The 19,562-nt window shown below is 40.6% G+C and overlaps 1 protein-coding gene across 7 annotated transcripts in view; it reads right to left on the bottom strand.

Moving 5' to 3' along the window:
- Positions 1 to 335: 335 nt before the first annotated feature.
- Positions 336 to 19,562, bottom strand: part of NUP98 (nucleoporin 98 and 96 precursor) — a 114,377-nt gene continuing 95,150 nt past the window's right edge. For all 7 annotated transcript variants that reach the window (XM_045782822.2, XM_045782821.2, XM_045782826.2 and 4 more), the window contains 6 exons: positions 19,164 to 19,306; positions 13,847 to 14,068; positions 10,396 to 10,637; positions 6,159 to 6,313; positions 1,726 to 1,837; positions 336 to 1,612 (listed from right to left, as the gene is read on the bottom strand). In XM_045782822.2, the coding sequence (XP_045638778.2) occupies positions 1,395 to 1,612; positions 1,726 to 1,837; positions 6,159 to 6,313; positions 10,396 to 10,637; positions 13,847 to 14,068; positions 19,164 to 19,306 (1,092 nt within the window). In that variant the 3' untranslated portion in view covers positions 336 to 1,394. The remainder of the gene's footprint in view (positions 1,613 to 1,725; positions 1,838 to 6,158; positions 6,314 to 10,395; positions 10,638 to 13,846; positions 14,069 to 19,163; positions 19,307 to 19,562) is intronic.

Raw genomic sequence — 19,562 nt, 5'->3', positions numbered from 1 at the left:
TCTCCCTCTCCCTCTGCTGCTCCCTGCTCTCTCACTCTCTCAAATACATGGATAAAATCTTAAAAAAAAAATACAAGCAGTCAGGATTAATAATCTCAACCCCCTCACCCTAAATTTGCCCTAATAAATTTAGTCTTTGATTGTCTTTCTTTTAACCCATGGCCCATCTCCCTTTAAGACTGTAAATCAACTGAGGCCACTGTAAAGATCCTTGGAGTAAGAAGGCTCAAAAAACACAAAGGGAAAGCCAATAGCAGGAATGCTATAAACATTTTATTTTTTTTTTTAAGAAAGTAGCTTCAGAAAAAGAGGAAAATAATCTAGGTCATTTATTATATATATATATATACTTTTTAATAAAAACCTTTACATAATCTTCATGCATAAAGACCCAGAGGTGGCCATGTTGTCTGTGACAGCCCTAATACGAGCTGTCGCAGGCCTTTATCTGGGACTCCCCATAGCTGACAGCAAAGTAGCAAAGGCCCTCCACGTGCCCATAAAGCCCAGCTCCTTGCCTGCCTCAGTAATGGTTTTATGTTCTGGGACTGTAGACAATGGGTAGGAAATGCTCTGGGCTAGAATAGGAAGGACAGGGACGGCTACCCAACCTGTCATGTTTTATCCAAACTCTTCAGGCAAATCCAGACAGGAAGCCTAGCAAGATGACTGAAAACCAGGGACCAAACTGAGTTCTGGAGCTTCCCGGAGACATGGAGTCTGTGACCAAGAGTTCCCGCACATGGTAGGAGGAAAGGTTTGATGCTCATGGGACATTCGAGGCAGGAACAAACAAGCCTGGGAGATTCATCCCTCCACGGCAGGCACTCACTTCTACCCTAAATGAGTCAGAAAGACTGTTCTGCTTCCTCAGTCCAACCCTCTTTTGACTCTAAAACAGTGTTAACTCATCAACCTCCTTGAGACAAATTCTCCTTCCTTCTGTGGATAGTTTATCTGTTAAGGAAAGACAGTCCTTGATCAACACAATTGTCCTAGTATAAAAGGGCTGAGGTAGGAGCAGGGTAGCAGGCTGGCATGGAGGGTCACAAGATCCAGAACAGCTGAGGGTGGAAAGGATTCCCTGGTTCTCTGGGGGGAATTCTGTGAAAGGTATTTTATTGACCATATTTTTAAAAAGGAGGGGGGGAGTGGTCTTAAAGATGGTAAAAAAGAGACTTGGCTCCTTTTTGGGTTCTAAAAGCCCTTATGCTTTGTTCAGTATTAAGAAAAGCCCTGAACAAATCGAGGATGCTGCTTGGGGCAGCAGGAAAAGGGGATGGATTCCATAGCCAACCAAGAGAATGGCAAACGGTGCCAATCAACTCAATGCAGGGGATCTCTGTGTGTTGAGTGTGAATGAGCATGTGAGTGTGGTGGGAGGAACTTGGGGTTCACTGGCTCCCAACAGTCAATTCTCGCAGGTAGGACTGTGTGAGGCCACGCAGTTCCTCCAAGGCATAGTCCTCAGGCATGGGGAGCTGGCCAACGTGGGGAGCCAAGAGGCCCAAAGGGACTCGCTGAGGGTCTGGTGTTGAGTCGGAGGTTGTTTCAGGGGCACGCTGAAGGCTCCATACCACCCGCAGCAGGTTGGCTGCACGTTTGGCCATGTCTGCAGAGAAAAAATGAAGTGGGCATCAAGGATGAGGGGTGGTTAAGGGCGGGCAACGGGGCAGAGGTATAATAATCATAAAGGCAGGAAGCAGGGAGAGGCTGGAGGCGTACCTGACTGGGCCAGGAGATCCTTGGCATTGTAACACTGCATCTGCTGTATGCGACTGCACAGTGAGACCACTCTGGCGTGTAGCTCCTCCAGTTCATAAACTGAGCAGTCCGCCTACAAAGCAGCACAGAAATCAATTAGGTCAAGAAGAGCTCCCCTCACCCCAATTCTATCCACAGACTGATTATGCAAAACTCTGAAACAACAGAAAAAACCCAGGAGGCTGGCCGGCAGTGTCATGTCACCACTATCCAGCCTAATCACTGAGGACAAAACACAACCTCAGCGGTTAATCCTCAAGAGGAAAGTAACAGAGTATATACAAAGCCTTAAACTGGGCAAGTCTTGAGATCAGCACTGATGAATCATGTTACTAGCAAGCTTTAACATGGCACCAAAAATCTAAATAAATCTGGGCTCAGAGAGATTGTATGACTTCTTAGGAGTGGAGAGTAAGTAAGAAGTGGAGCCCAAACTAGCATTTAATTTAGGTATCCTAACCCCAAATTCACAACCCTTTCTAAAATACTGCAGGGGCCTATTTTCACTGTATGTCCTCTCCTATGTGTTGCTATCCACTCCTACGGCTCCATTATTATTTTAAATTAATTTATTTGAGACAGAGAGAGAAAGAGAGAGAGTGCACGTGCAAGCAGGGGGAGGAATGGGAAGACAAAAGGCAGAATCCCCAAGCGGATTCTGCACTGAGTGTGGAACCCAACTCAAGGCTTGGATCCCATGACCCTGAAATCACAACCTTCGCTGAAACCAAGAGTAGGATGCTTAGCCTACTGAGCCACCTAGGCCCCCCACCCATGACAATATGCTGGTGACTCCTAAATCTTTAGCCTAATGTTCCAATCTTCCATTCCCCTTTCCAGGGCCACTGCCCTAGCTTGGGTTACCATTATTTCTTACTTGAAATATCTTAAGACCTTGATCACTATCTTCAGTGTCATCCCATTACATCCTTTTCCCTACCATATGGTAGCCAGAGTGATGTTTCTAAAAAGCAAGTCTGTATTTTTATTTTTTTTTAATTTTTAAAAGTTTGTTTATTTAAGTAATCTCTACCCCCAATATGGGGCTTGAACTCACAACCCCAAGATCAAGAATCACATGCTCTTCTCACTGAGTCAGCCAGGAACCTTGTATTTTAATTCTTTACTTACGCTCTGAATACTTTCCAGCAGCATCTTATTCCTGTTTGTCTCACATGACTCTTGGTTGGCCCCCCTCTCTCAGACTCTTACATTAAACCACCCTACTTGCTAAGTGTCCTATCACCTCCTCCTCCTCTAAATGCTCACCCAACCCTTCCACGAAGCATCTCTCTCACTGAATCTACTTCTGGGGGGCTTTGCAGAATCTACCATTTAATGCCTCGGCAAGTATTTTTTTTAAAGATTTATTTACTTATTTGATGGCGGGGGGGGGCAGGTGCACAAGCAGGGGGAGCAGGAGAGGGAGAAGCAGGCCTCCCACTGAGTAGAGAGCCCAATCCGGGGCTTGATCCTACGACCCTGGGATCATGACCTGAGCTGAAGGCAGACGCTTAACTGACTGAGCCACCCAGGCGCCCCAGCCTCTGCAAGCATTTTTTATCCACAAGAATCCAGTCTTTAACTGGACTTTTAAAAGTGGTAAATATGATGAGGTCTTTGCTCTCAAGAAACTAATAAAAAATAAACTATCAGAGATAAACCTTAAAGAATCACAAGCTATGTCGACCATTCAAACAGGGTGATGTGGCAGAAAAACTGGATGGCTACTTCAGATGGAGGGGTCAGGAAAGGCTTTCCTGAGGAAGGTCAGATCTTAGTGGAGATCTGAATAACAAGGAGAGGGTCAAGCTGTCCAGGCAAAGAGAACAGTTAAAACTACAAGACGGGAATGCAAAGGAAGCTTAGGTGGGTAAAACGCAGTTAAAGGAGGAGAACGGAAGAAGATAAAACTGGAGAGGTTTTATACACCAGAGGAGGTCCTCGGAATTCAGAGTCTGTGAACTTGGACTGGGAAAAAGAACATCTTTATTTTTACTAACTTTTTACTAAACATTAGCATTTAATTATTAATGTAGATGTCAAGCAATAACCGAGACTTTGTCATCAACAGACATCACCACTATTTTCACATTACATTACAGTTGTTAGTGATTTTTAAATATAGTACTTCAAAATTACGAGTATTTAGGAGATCCACTGCTGCGCTTGTTATTTAAGATGTTAAATAAACCACTTATTACCATAAGTTCTTAATATTTTGTAACTGTATTTTAACATAATTGGTTTCTTTTGTAATCCCATGAATTTAAATTTTATGCATTAAAACACATTAGACAGCCATCCATGGGCTTCACCAGACTGTCAAGGAGGTCCATAGCACAAAAAAGTAAGAATTATGAGCTTTATAAGACTTGCTAAGGAGCACTTTATTGTAAGTGAAATGAGAAGCCACTACGAATTTTAGACGAGAGTGAGATATGATTTGTGTATTAGAAAGATCACTCTGGTTGCTGCGTGAAAATAAACTGTAAAGGAACAAGTGCAGAAGCAGGGAGAATAATTAGGTGTCTCCTCCAGCAGTCCAGGTGGGAGATTCTGGGGCTTTACTACACCTACACAGCTCCCCTTTCCACTCTACACTCCAATACCACCTTATTAATAAGTTCCCTGGAGGGGCGCCTGGGTGGCTTAGTCGGCTGATTTCGGTTCAGGTCATGATGTCAGGGTCGTGGGACTGAGCCCCATGTCAGCACGAGTCTGCTGGATATTCTCTCTCTCCCTCTGCACCTCCCCCACTCATTCACTCTCTAAATAGACAGATAGATAAAATCTTAAACAAAAAAACCCCCAAAAACCAACTCCCCTGGAAGCACAATGCTCTCTTTGATCTCTAATACTCATGCTATTCCGTCTGCTGAAGCATTCTGTTCCACCCATCCTCCTTTTTCAGGCTTCGGAGCTTAGATGCCACTTCTAGAAAGCCTTATTGACTCTGGGTTAGGTACTCCGTTTATGTGCTGCTACAAAACACTCTTTGCTTAATCCCTACACTCACCATTCTATAGTAACTGCTGGTTTACATATGTATATATGTCTTCCTCACCAAAATTATTACTTTGGTAAGGGCAAAACATATCCTACTGCTTACCTTTATATCCCCCAAATTCACCAGTGCTTGGGACATAGTAAGTTCTCAAAAACTAGGTTGTATAAATGTATTAATGTTCAACTAGAAAAAAGTTTTCTTCAGTGATAATAGAGGTGATGCTCTTAATTTATCCTAAAAGTATAGCAAATAATAAATATGCATATTACATGACAGGCACTGTGTTAGTAGGGATTTTGATAAGGGTAACAGTAACAATTACTAAGCACTTAATACATGTAAAGTAGTCTGCTAAACACTTTAAGTATATTTTAATCACTGTAACAACTCTGTCAGATATCTATGATAATCTGTGCTCCCCTCAACACACTTTTCAGAGGAGAAAAAGAGAGGTTAATTTATTTGCTCTAAGGTCACATAGCTAGTGAGGGAACCATGAATTGAACCTAACCGTTTGGCTCCAGAACTTGATTCTTACCCTCTATACTCTACTGTCTTTAATCTAAAAATAAAGATCTCCCCAAAAGGAGCTCATGATAACCTGAAGACAGACGTGGATAAGTAACCATAATAGAGGCAGTAAACAAATGTACCGAGTGCTTCGGCAGTAAAAAAGACAGTGCAATTAACATTTCTTAGGGGAAAAGGAGAATGAAGTAGAGCTTAACAGCAATGTAGATCTTGAAGGACGTGTGTGTGCGCTAAAGAGTGAAATAAAACAAGCTTCGCTGGAAACATCATGAGTAATTTAGTGTGGCAACGGGAATGCGGGGTAACGCTAGTAGAAGGCAGGGGCGACAGGTAAGAAGCCTCTATGTGTGCCTGAATCCTACGTCTTAGAGTCTGATCTCCGTGCTATAAGCAATAGAGGCCTATCTTATGACTATCGAGACTGACCCCAATACATTTTGATGAAGACTAAAAAAACCTGTAATACTTGCAATCTTAAAACATGCCAGATGATGTGTGAAACAATTACTACCCTCACCAAATCTCTGACCTACTCTCTCTCTCATCCTTGAGCTTGTCACTCAAAGGAGGGCTGGACAAGGGGAGGAGACTATAGGTGGACAAACCTCAGGAATGTCTACTGTACATACTACTTGGTAATAAGCACAAAACAAAGAAGTTTTTTTTAAGTTCTGATACAGCTGTCATAGTGGCTATAGCAAATCGGCCTCATCAAAACGTCCCTCCTGCACTGACAGTTCTCTCTCTGCCCATGAGGTTTTCAAGTGGTTGCGCAGACCTTTTGAGGTCTCTGTGACTCTAAGGGCCAGGGAAAAGGAAAACTACCAAGCAGTAGTTTACGGAGCTCAGGTACCTGCTGTATCTGGTGAAGCATGTCAATGATCCGAATATAGTCCAAGTAAACAAGCCCAGACGTTTCCCAGTCCTGGATTAGACTGCTGCGCTCTGGAGGTGCCAGGTCTTCCAGGAACCCCTTCAGGTAGTCGTAGTTCTCATTAATGATGGCATCTGAAGAAACAAATCATTAGGCATTCTGGCTGCCCAAATATATGGTTCTCGAAAGTACATGGAGGACATAGCAGAAATCCAGGAGGAGGAGAAAGGGGAAATAATGTTGGGTCAGACTAGAGAATTACAAGTAGATATCTTGAAATTCTCCAAAGAAAATGTGAAAAATTTCTTGCTTCAGTTCCCCAAACAGAGATTTCTGGGTTTCTGTTTTCTTTTTTTTTTAATTGAGACGTAATTGACCTATAATATTATGTTAGTTTCAGGTACACAAAATAACAATACTTGTATATATTGCAAAATGATCACCACAATGTATAGTTAGTCTGTTACCATACATAATTATAGATTTTTTTTCTTGTGATGAGAATTTTTAAGATTTACTCTATTAGCAACTTTCTGTTTTTTAAAGATTTTGTTTTAAAGCAATCTCTACATCCAACGTGGAGCTTGAACTCACAACCTGAGAACAAGAGTTGCACGCTTTTGGTGCAATACATTATTATGAACTATGGTTAATGTATATTTGTATATATACACATATATACACACACCTGTATATGTATGTGTATTTCATCCTCATGACTTATTTCATAACTGGAAGTTTGTACCTTTTGACTCCCTTCACTCATTTTGCCAACCTCCACCCCCCACCTCTGGCAACCACCAATCTGTTCTCTGTAACTATGAGCTGTTATTTTTTTTTTTTAATTTCATATACAAGTGAGATCATACAGTATTTGTCTTTGACTTATGTCACTTAGTATAATGCCTTGAGGTCCATCCGTATTGTTGCGAGTGGTAAGATTTCATTCTTTTTTATGGCTGAATAATATCCCGTTGTATATATATATACAGCGCATACACACACACACACACACACACACACACACACACACACACACACACACTTCCTTTATCCATTCATCCACCAATGTTGTTTCCCTATCTTGGCTATTGTAAATAATGTTGCAATGAACATGGGGGTGCATATTTCTTTTCGAGTTGTGTTTTCATTTTCTTTAGAAAATTACCCAGAAATGGAATGGCTAGATCATATGGTAATTCTACTTTTAATTTTTTGAGGAACCTCCATATTATTTTCCATAGTGGCTGCACCAATTTCCATGCCCACCAATAGTACATAAGGGTTCCCTTTCCTCCACATCCTCACCAACCTTGTTATTTCTTATCTTTATGACAATAGTAATTCTAACAGGGATGAAGTGATATTTCATTGTGGCTCTGAGTCACATTTCTGATTAATGATGTACAGCGTCATCTCCTTTAGCTGCTGGCCATCTGTAGGTCTTCTTTAAAAAAAAGTCCACTCAGATCCTCTGCCTAATTTTTTTAACAGATTTCTTTCCTGCTATTTTTATGAGTTCTTTAAATATTTTGGATGTTAACTCTTTATCAGATAAATAATTTACAAACATTTTCTCCCATTCCTAAGTTGCGTTTTCGTTTTGTTGATGGTTGCCATTGGAGCTGTGCAGGAACTTTTTTAGTTTGATGTAGTCCCACTTATTTCTCCTTTTGTCGCCTTTCATTTTGGTGTCCCATCCAAAAAAAATCATCACCAAAATGGATGTCAAGGAGCTTACTGCCTATGCCTGTGTTTTCTTCTAGTTTTATGTTTTCAGGTCTTAAAGTCTTTTTTTTTTAAGATTTTATTTACTTGACAGAGAGAGTGCCTAAGTAAGGGGAGCAGCAGGCAAAGGGAGAGGGAGGAGAAGCAGGCTCCCCACTGAGCAGGGAGACCAATGCTGGGCTCTATCCCAGGACCCCAGGATCATGACCTGAGCCGCAGGCAGACTCCTAACTGACTGAACCACCCAGATGCGCTGCAGTTTAAGCCTTTACCCATTTGAGTTAATTTTTGTACATGGAATTAGATAGTGGTCCAGTTTTCCTTTTGCATGTGGCTGTGCAGTCTTCCCAACACCATTTATTGAAGAGACTGTATATTCTTGGTTCCTCTGTCATAAATTAATTGACCATATATGTGTGAGTTTATTTCTGGGCTCTCTGTTCTGTTCCACTGATCTAGGTGTCTGTTTTCAGGCCTATACCATACTGTTTTGATTTACTATAGCTCTGTAACTGAGTTTGAAATCAGAGAGTGTGATTGTCTCCACAGTTTTGTTCTTCTTTTTCAAGATCACTTTGGCTATTGAGGGTCTTTTGTGGTTCCACACAAATTTTAGAGTTGTTTGTTCTATCTCTGTGAAAAATGCCATTGGAATTTTGACAGGAATTACGCTGAATCTGTAGATTGTTTTACGTAGTAAGGATATTTTATTATTTTGTTTTTTTAAAATGCACATCCTGAGCCAGTAGGTGTGGCCTGAAGCTCTGCATTTCTTTTTATCTCGCTTTCCTTTTTTTTTTTTTTTTTTAAAGATTTTATTTATTTATTTGACAGAGAAACAGGCAGCGAGAGAGGGAACACAAGCAGGGGGAGAGGGAGAGGGAGAAGCAGGCTTCCCGCTGAGCAGGGAGCCCAATGTGGGGCTCGATTCCAGAACGCTGGGATCGTGACCTGAGCCAAAGGCAGACACCTAACGACTGAGCCACCCAGGCACCCCAGTAAGGACATTTTAACAACGTGAATTCTTCCAATTTACAAGCACGGAGTATCTTTCCATTTCTTTCTGTCTTTAATTTCTTTGATCAATGTCATAGTTTTCAGGATATAGGTCTTTGACCGCCTTGGTTAAATTTTTATTCTTTTTGATGCAACTGAAAATGGGATTGTTTTCTTAATTCCTCTGGGAATTCGTTATTACTGTATGGAAATGCAACAGATTTCTATATATTGATTTTGTATCCAACAATTTACTGAATTTGTTTATTAGTTCTAACAGTTTTTTGGTAGAGCCTTCAGGGTTTTCTGTATATAATATCATGTCATCAGCAAAGAGTGACCGTTTTCGTTCTTTCCCATTTGGACTCCTATTTCTTTTTCTCGCCTAACTGCTCTGGTCAGGACTTATACTATGTTGAATAAAAGTGGTTAAAGTGGGAACCCTTCCTTATCTTCTTCCTGATCTTAGAGAAAAAGCTGAAAGCTTTTCACCACTGAGTATGTTAAGTATGGGCTTGTCATATATGGCCTTTATTATTGAGGTATGTTCCTTCTATACCAACTAGTTGTTTTTTTTTTTAATCATAAATGGATGTTGAATTTACCAAATGCTTTTTCTGCATCTATTGAGATGATCACAATTTTTATCCTCCTTTTTGTTAATGTGCTGTTTCACACTGATTGATTTGTAAATGTTAAACCATCCCTGTTATAAATCCCGTTTGATCATGGTGTATAATCCTTTTAATGTATTACTGAATTCGGTTTGCTAATAATTTGCTGAGAATTTCTGCATCCATGTTCACCAGGGATATTGGTCCTTACTTTCCTTTTCTTATGGTATCTGTGTCTGGTTTTGATATCAGGGTAATGCTGGTCTTACAAAACTCTTCTATTTTTTGGAAGAGCTTGAGAAGGACTGGAATTAATTCTTTGAATGTTTGGTAAAAGTCACTAGTGAAGCCTTCTGATCCTGGACTTTTATTTGTAGGGAGTTTTTTTGATTACTGATTCAATATGCTTTACTACTAATTGGTCTGTTCAGATTTTCTATTTCTTCATGATTCAGTCCTGGAAGGCTGTATGTTTCTATGAATTTATCCAATTCTTCTAGGTTGTCCAATTTTTTGGTATAAAACTGTTCATAGTAGTCTCTAGTGATCCCTTGTATTTCTGTGGTATCAGTTATAACGTCTCCTTTTCATTTTGGTAAATAAAATTCCCTAAATACACAAAGAGTTTAACATAATTCATGTGTATCAAGCATATCTTTGGCAAATGGTAAAGTAACAACCTGTCAAACCCTGCCCCTCTAGCCCCTCATCCTGGCCAAGTTTCTTCTGCACAGAGAACTTTTGCGAAGTGTAATATGATTCAAGACTGCACAGACCCATAGAGAACATCATCTCTGGTCTGACTAATCATGGGGTTTAGAGGTTGGAAGAATTTGGGGTGATTCCAGGAGACACAGGCCCTGGTGTGAAGCACTTACCAGAAGCTAAGTGCTTGATGATGAATTTGTGGCAGCGGTTCCAGTGTCCAGCTTTAAATAAATAGAGGGCCTCCAAGTGCTTGTCAGATTCCATGTGTGCTCGCACTGCTTTGGCCTCGTTAATCCACTCAGCAGGCACACAAAGCTTTTGGGTCAGGAAAGTCTCCTTAGCCCAAGACTCAGGGGTCTCTAATAGTTGGCAGTGCCGGGTAAGCAGCTCTCGAACCGCCTTCTCACGCATGCTGTAGGAAGAAGGACAATGAGAATAAATCCCATCCTCACTGATGGAGAAGGCTGCCTCAGATAGGGCAGAGTGACCCCCTGAGATAGTCTCTCAAACTGCAGGTCTTAACATTTAGTGGACCACTTTCAACTTCACTTAAAAAAAAAAACCAAAAGCCATATCAGCATTTTTTAAATGAAATAGAAGTATCTAAGCATGTTATATTTTCATGATCAAAAAATAGTGAAAACTAATATTCTAGGGAAGGTTGTCCAGTGCTAAGAAAAGGCTTTCCCTTTCTTTTATTTTCTTCCTAGTAACAGGATATCAAGGACTAGGATAGGAGACTCTTATTCTCCACAGAGGAGTTCTTTGTAGTTCATTTCCAATCTTCTCCCTTCCTTTTCTCCTGTATGGTCAGTACAAGTAAATGAAGTAGTTTTTAAAGGTAAAGTCTCTTCTGGGTCCTTGTTTGCTTCCCCCTCCCCCCTTCAAAACCACCAGATTTCCTTCATTTTCTCTCTGCCTCTAGATTTAGGCTACCCTCACTCCTTTTGGTCTCAAGGCCCCTTAAGGAGAGTCTTTTCCTATCTGGGCCAAAGGACCAGCCATTTATTTATTTATTTATTTTCTTTTAAAAGATGTTACTTATTTCAGAGAGAAAGAGAGTGAGAGAGAGCTGGGGTGGGGTGCGGGGGGGGGGGGAGATGGGCAGAGGAAGAGGGAGAATCTCAAGCAGCATGGAGCCCAATGTGGGTTTCGACCCCACTACCCTGAGATCATGATCTGAGCCAAAATAAAGAGTAGGGGGGCGCCTGGGTGGCACAGCGGTTAAGCGTCTGCCTTCGGCTCAGGGCGTGATCCCGGCGTTGTGGGATCGAGCCCCACATCAGGCTCTTCCACTATGAGCCTGCTTCTTCCTCTCCCACTCCCCCTGCTTGTGTTCCCTCTCTCGCTGGCTGTCTCTATCTCTGTTGAATAAATAAATAAATAAATAAATCTTAAAAAAAAAAAAACAAAAAACAAAATGAAGAGTAGGCTACTCAACAGACTTAGCCACTCAAGGTGCCACAAAGGACGAGATTTATTTTTTTTTTAAAGATTTTATTCATTTATTTGAGAGAGAGCAAAAGAACATAAGTGGAGAGACTGGCAGAGGGAGAGGGAGACCCTGGGATCATGACCTGAGCTGAAGGCAGATGCTTAACCGACTGAGCCACCCAGGAGACTCCCAAAGGACCAAATTTAAATATCAAATAAAAACTAGTTTCCTCATCTTAGAATCTTTTCTGAACACCTTTTCAAGGACCTTTTCAAGGCTTTCCATGGACCCCTAATCTCAACTGCTTCATTTCTAAAATTCTTTATCAGGGGAGTGCCTGGCTGGGTCAGTCAGAAGAGCATGCGACTCTTCATCTCAGGGTCCTGAATTTGAGCCCAATGTTGAGTGTAGAGATGACATACACACGTACGTACATACATACATAGAAAAACAAAATAAACTGAAAAAATTCACTTAAAAAAATCCTTTATCAGGAAATAGGATTTGCTTCCCTAGAGCCTACTCTTAAATCATCAGTTATCTTACTAGCCAGCCTTTTACCATGTGAAATTCCCTTGTGAATTTGTTTAAATAAACTCAAAGGAAAGTATGGAGTCATTTTGCTTCCTGGTAAGGGAGAAGAGGAGAAATTCCTTAAAGATAAGGCTGTGCTAGGCGCTTTATACTTTTACTCCCTTTAAAAAAAAATTTTTTTTAAAAGGTTTTATTTATTTTAGAGAGAGAGAGAAAGAGAGCTGGGAGAGGGGCAGAGAGGGAGAGAAGAGGGACAGAATCTCAAGCAGACAGTGCTGAGCACAGAGCCTCGCATGGGGCTTGATCTCATGATCCTGAGAGGTCATGACCTGAGCTGAAACCAATGTTTCAGTCAAATGTTTAACCTACTGAGCCACCCAGGAGGCCCTTAAAAATTTTTTTTTATTAAGTAATCTTAATGCCCAATGTGGGGCTCGAACTCATGACCCCAGGATCAAGAGTCACACACTCCACCAACTGAGCCAGCCAGGCACTCCTACTTTTCCTCCTTTAATCCCACAACTACCTTTGACTGGGCAGGCATTAATATTATGATTTTACAGATAAAAAGAGAGTATCTTTAACCAAAAATCAAAAGTGAGTAAGCTTTACTCCAGGTCAAAGTGAGTGGATCTAGAATTGAAGGAGGTCTGACTACAAAACTCAACTCCTTTCCACACTATGTAACATGACAGAGAGCGCAGCATAATGATTAAGAGCACAGACTCTGGGTGTCTTGAGTTGGAAGACTCTGCCATTTACTAGCTATGTGACCTTGAGCAAAAATTACTTAAACTCTCTCTGCGTTAGACTGTGCATCTATAAAACAGAGATTGTAAGAGTGCTTATAGGCTCATTTTGAGCACTGAGGTGATTAATTACAATTGAGTTGTAAAGTGTTTACAACAGAGGATAAATATATGTAAAAGTACTATATGACGGAGGACTATATAAATGTTTTTATTAGTGTAATACCATGCTATTACCATTAATAAAAAAGAAAAAGTCTCCAACTTTATCTTATTCATACCATGGAGAAAAGGCTCTTTTAGGATAGAGAACAAAAACATTAGGTATCTAAGCAAGGATATACTGATAAATACGCTACTATCAAAAGAAGTGTAGGTGAGGGTGGATGGCAAAGGAAGGCCAGAGAGGGAGAAAGCCAGCAGACAGAAAAAGAAGGGGCCCTCCCTGCCCACTCATTACATCACTCCACAGATCCACTGAGGCAGCTCAGCAAGCATGGTTTCTGCAGAATTCCTAAATATGCCACATTCATGTGCATCTGTGTCTAAGTTAATGGGGGAGCCCCATGTGGACATATCCTTCTGTTTCCTGTTAATTTTTCCTGTTCCTGTCCAGGGTTTTCCCTGATCACTGCAGTTCATGGAGATCTCTTCTCACTTCTCAGACTACTGAGAGGTCTTATGATAAATAGCATAATTTGGCACTTAACTCAAGGCAGTCTCACTTCCAACTTGTTCACATGAATACAGAGATAGCTGTGCGTTGAACTGTCTTAAGATTTATCACAAGGCTGGACCCAGAATACATCCTAGATGCTTACTGAATTAAACCCGAGGAGACTGATGCTGTTGGCACTGCCCTGTAGCACTAAATGTAGAGGGAGTTCATAGCTTCTTACTCACCTTGAGTTGTCAATGTGCAGGAGGACAAAGATGGCCCACTCCCAGAGCCCCTCACTTTCCAGTTGGCCAGCATAACTGGTCTGTAGCACACCCTCACACTGTTCGGAGAGATGGGTATAGTTAAGAGCCCGCAGCACCTCCCACAAGTGCCAGCTTAGGCGATAGTCCAAAGGATCCGCTGTTATGCTTCGAGGCTCCAGGAGCTGGTTGAGATCATAATGTCTGCAAAGGAAAATGTGCTGAGAGTTACCGTATCAAGGCAGTAGACCACCTGCAATGGATAGGTCAACTGTTCTGGCTACGGTTTAGAAGATAATAAAGGCAGGCACCCGAGAACAGAAGCATTATAGACCACATGGTCTCCCTCTGAGACTGTGCTGTATCAATCTACTTCTAGGTTCAGCCAGATTACAGATCCTACTAAAAACGAAAGCACCTCCTCTTCTGTGGTTGTGTGATCTGACGGGTTTGCTGGTATTTGTTTGGCTTAGATATTTACCATCCTGGTACGTGGAATCTTCACAACTCTTAGTCTTCATTCCTTCACTTAATAATTTATTTTAAAAATTTTATTTATTTGAGACAGAGCGAGTGACAGCGCAAGAGCGGGGGAGGGATGAGGAAGAGGGAGAAACAGACCTTCCGCTGAGTGTGGCCTCGATACCAGGATCCCAGGACCCTGAGATCATGACCTGAGCTGAAGTTCAGATGGTTAACCGACTGAGCCACCCAGGCGCCCCGATACTTTTCTTAACCCTTTAAAACATGTAGTTATATTAGGATCTTCAGACTGTTCTATTATATGAAGTTGGAGTGCTAATTCTCCTGTTTGTTTGAATAGCTAACTAGTCTTCATGATGGTTACTTCCTTCTATGGCTTGTAATTTCTACCTCTGATTTTATCTAGTAGGGATTATTCTTTATATAAGGAAACTCAGGTGCCCTGGATTTTTAAAGTGTCCCTATACAGACTTTTGCTCTTTCTTCTGCTGGGATCCCAAAGATTTTAATGGTCCTGGACCAGTTTATGTGTAACGTTCTTAGCTTGCATTTCCCCAAATCATAAGAATAGTATAAATTAAGATCTCACACCTGCAAGTTTTAGGGCTTAGATTACCATCCAATAACTTTAAACTTTTCACCTAAGATCCTATTTTATAACTTGCTAACACTTCCCCAAGTAATGAACAGATGTTTTCTTGACCAGTGCTGTCAAACTGAACTCTGTGGGATGATGGAAATGTTCTATAACCTGCCCTGACCAAAGATAGCCAATAGCCAGCCACATGTGGCTATTAGACACTTGAAATGTGGCTATTGTGAATGAGTAACTAACTTTAAAAGTTTAGTTAAATTAAAATAGTCATATGTGAATACCAGCTAGTATGTTGGACAGTGCAGTTCTAGACTATTTGTATGGGACAGAGTGTGGATTTTATGTAAGGCTTTAGTCATAGCAATTCTACCTTTCATGAGAACAAGGTTTATTTTCTCCTTGTGGCTCCAGTTTCTCTATTACTGGCACCTTGACACATTCCTTTTTCTTTTTTTTTTTTTTTGATATTAAAAAAACTGACACACAGTAAACAGAACATATTTAGAATGTGCAATTTTCATTAAGTTTTAACATATGTACCACATACGTGAAATTACCACCAAGGTCAAGATAAACACTTCATCACCTCCAAAAGTTTCCTTATGCCCCTCTGTAATCCCTCTTCCTGCCCCTCCTTACACCCACCTTTCCCAGGCAACCACTGATCTGTCTTCTGTGATTAATCAGTTTCCATTTTCCAGAATTTTAGGGATACTGGAATCATACAGTATGTATGTTTCTGGGTACTTTTTTGTCTCACCTCTTTTAAAACCAAGTAAAATTATCTTCTGATTCACTATTTATCGTGTGTATAAACAGTTCATTCCCTTTTATTGCTGGGTAGCATTCCATTACACACATATACAACAATTTGCTTATCCATTCACCTGTTGATAGAAATTGGCTTGTTTCTTGTTTTGGACCATTATAAACAGAGCCGTTACAAACATCTGTATACTGACATATGTTTTTATTCTTTTGGGTAAATACCTAGGAGTAGCATGACTGGATCATATGCATTCAGGTGTTGTCTAACTTTCCCATCTGCTAAACTGTTTACCAAAGTGCTCATACCATTTTACATTTTTCACCAGCAGTGTATGAGAATTCAAGCTGCCCCACATCTATGACAACACGTGGTACGGGTCTTTTTTTCTTTTCTTTTCAAGTAGGTTCCACGCTGGGAGGAGCTTACACTCATAACCCTGAGATAAGACCTGAGCTGAGATCACGAGTCGGAGGCTTAACTGATTGAGCCACCCAGATGCCCCAGGTCTTTAATTTCTAGTCATTCTAATAGGTGGACAGTGGTACCGCATGATGGCTTTAATTTGCATTTCCCTATTGTCTATTGATGCTGAACACCTTTTCATGTGCTTGACATCTAGGTCTTCTTTGGTAGAGTAAATGTTTAAATATTTTGCCCCCCCTTTTTAAGATTTCATTTATTTATTTGCCAGAGAGAGACACAGCCAGCGAGAGAAGGATCACAAGCAGGGGGAGTGGGAGAGGAAGCAGCAGGCTTCCCAGCGGAGCAGGGAGCCTGATGCGGGGCTCGATCCCAGGACTCCTGGATCACACGCCCTGAGCCGAAGGCAGACGCTTAACGACTGAGCCACCCAGGTGCCCCTATTTTGCCCGTTTTTAAAAATTGGGTTGTTTTATTATTACTGAGTTTTAAGAGTTCTTTAAATGTTCTGGGGACACCTGGGTGGCTCAGTCAGTTAAGCATCCAATTCTTGATTTCAGCTTAGGTCATGATCTCAGGGTCGAGAGATGGAGCCCCATGTCGGTATCCACGCTTAGCACGGAGTCTGCTTGTACCTCTCCCACCCTACCAGCTTGAGTGGCACTCTCTCTCTCTCTCTCTCAAATAAACAAAATTTTTTTTAAAAAAAGGAGTTCTTTATATGTTCTGGATACAAGGTCTTTATCAGATATATGAATTGCGAGTATCTTCCCCCAATCTGTGGCTTGTTTTTCCATTCTCCTCACAGTTTTTCAATGATTAACAGTTTTTAATTTTTTTGAAGTCCAGTTCACCAATTTTGTCTTCTACAGATTATTTGGTGTCAAAAAAATCTTTGCCTAACTCCCAGTTGCAAAGATTTTCTGGTTTAGGTTTGAAATTTAGGTTTCTGATCCATTTTAAACTGGATAAATAATAGAGATAAACAATAAAACCAAAAGCTGTACATAGAACAATCAAGAAAAAAAGGATAAAGGACACATATTACCAATATCAAGAAGGAGACAGACATAGTTACAGATCACACAGACATTTAAAAAGGATAATAAGGAAAATGTTATGAATAACTTTATGCCAATAAATCTGATGACTTCGAGGAAACAAATTCCTTAAAAAAAGCAAATGCTCGAACGTGACTCAAGAACAAACAGAAAACCTCAACAGACTAGTAAAGAAATTGATTTAATAGTTTAAAAACTTTAATTGAACTTAATGTAAAACTTCTACTCTTCATTTTCTTTATTAAGAAATTGAAAAAAACAGGGGCGCCTGGGAGGCACAGTGGTTAAGCGTCTGCCTTCGGCTCAGGGCGTGATCCTGGCGTTCTGGGATCGAGCCCCACGTCAGGCTCCTCCGCTATGAGCCTGCTTCTCCCTCTCCCACTCCCCCTGCTTGTGTTCCCTCTCTCGCTGGCTGTCTCTATCTCTGTTGAATAAATAAATAAAATCTTAAAAAAAAAAAAATTGAAAAAAACAAGCCCTTATACTAGGATTATTACAAAAACACGTTTATAATAAAGGACTAATATCCAGAATATACAAAGAACTACTGCAACACAACAAGACAATTCTATTAAAAAATGGGCAAAAAACCGATGGCATAGAGACGATGGTAAATAAGCACATGGAAAAATGCTCAACATTATTAGTCATTAGGGAAATGCAAATTAAAGCACTACTTTAGTTATTTATATTTTACCACAATATAAAACTATATTATCTGGGGGTGCCTGGGTGGCTCACTCAGTTGAGATCAAGGCCCTTGTCCAGTTTTGTTTGTCTGAAAGTCTGCTTGTCCCTCTCCCGCTGCCCCTCATCCCCCTCCCCCTCGTGCGTGTTCTCTAGTAAATAAAATCTTAAACAAAAACTATATCATCCTCTAACATAGTTACATATTTAATACTTAAAAGTATTTAAAGAACTGAAATGAGATAGGAGTGCTTAGTTATAACTGGAAAAGTCCCTCACTGTTTCTTATAATATGTGCAATAGTTCTGCTGAGACAGTTTTAATTAACTGATTATCTGTAATAACAGTATGTGTTCATATACTGCTGCAGGATAAATAAACCACTGTGTCTTGTTTAACAACAATGCACACACAATGAGATGCCACTATATGCCCATTAAAATGGCAAAATTTAAAAAACTGACAATACCAAATTCTGAAGAGGATATGGAACACCTAGAGATCTAGGTGGGAATGTACAATGATATAGACACATTTGGGTATAAATGTTCATGGCATCTTTATTTGTAATAGCCAAAATCAAGAAAAACTATTCATCAATAAATGAATAAATTATGCAATAAAAAACTTTCTGGGGGCGCCTGGGTGGCACAGCGGTTAAGCGTCTGCCTTCGGCTCAGGGCGTGATCCCGGCGTTATGGGATCGAGCCCCACATCAGGCTCCTCTGCTATGAGCCTGCTTCTTCCTCTCCCAGTCCCCCTGCTTGTGTTCCCTCTCTCGCTGGCTGTCTCTATCTCTGTCGAATAAATAAATAAAATCTTTAAAAAAAAAAAAAAAAACTTTCTGATACACATATTAGCATGGATAAATCTCAGAACCATTATGTGAGTGAAAAGCCAGGCACAAAATTTAACAGAATGATCCCAATTATGTAAAATTAATCTATAGTAACAAAAAGCCAGTTAGTTACTTGTCTGGGGGTGGGGACTGACTGCAAAGGGGCATGAGGAAACTTCTGCGGGGTAACTGCTATGTTCATTATGAGGAGTTACATTATATTAAAATGCACACTTCATTATTTGTAAATTGTACCTTATTAATCACTTTTTAGATCTCTAACCCTAGTTCCAATGTTCCTTGCATTCAACTACTATAAATTATACTTTGCTAATTTATACAACTTTTGGCAATTTGGCTTCACATTAAAGGGAAAAAATCTCAGGAAAGGACTCCCTAGGGCTGATTAAGCCCTCAAGTGACCAGCATGCATAGCTTTGACTGACCTGTCACTGTAAAGTTTTAGAAGGTGAAAGCAGACATCTTGAAGTGGTCTCTGTGGGTTTTCTTCCTCCTTTATCACACAGCCAGAGTCCTCCAGGTATGCAGGAAGTGGGGAGCAGGCATACCTGTCAGCCTCAGAGGAATTCTGAAGGGAAGAATTTGATAAAACAGTATACCAGCTGTGAGTATGTTTCACTAGATGTGATCATGTATTAATAACTTAGACACATGTATTAAGAATGATGACATCCTAATGCAATGTGTCAAGGATCTTAAGTGTATTTTGTGGTGACATGGTCCACCTGTCTTCAAGGGACTATCAAAGAGTTTGGATAGCTGTCATTAAACCTCATACCTTTCTTGTTACAATTCATTCTTTTTTTCTTGTCACAATTCTTATT

This window comes from Ursus americanus, chromosome 16 (assembly GCF_024610735.1).
Source record: "Ursus americanus isolate L20-20 chromosome 16, mUrsAme1.1.p, whole genome shotgun sequence".
In the NCBI taxonomy this organism is placed as follows: Eukaryota; Metazoa; Chordata; class Mammalia; order Carnivora; family Ursidae; genus Ursus; species Ursus americanus.
This window is presented reverse-complemented; position numbering and strand designations above follow the sequence as displayed.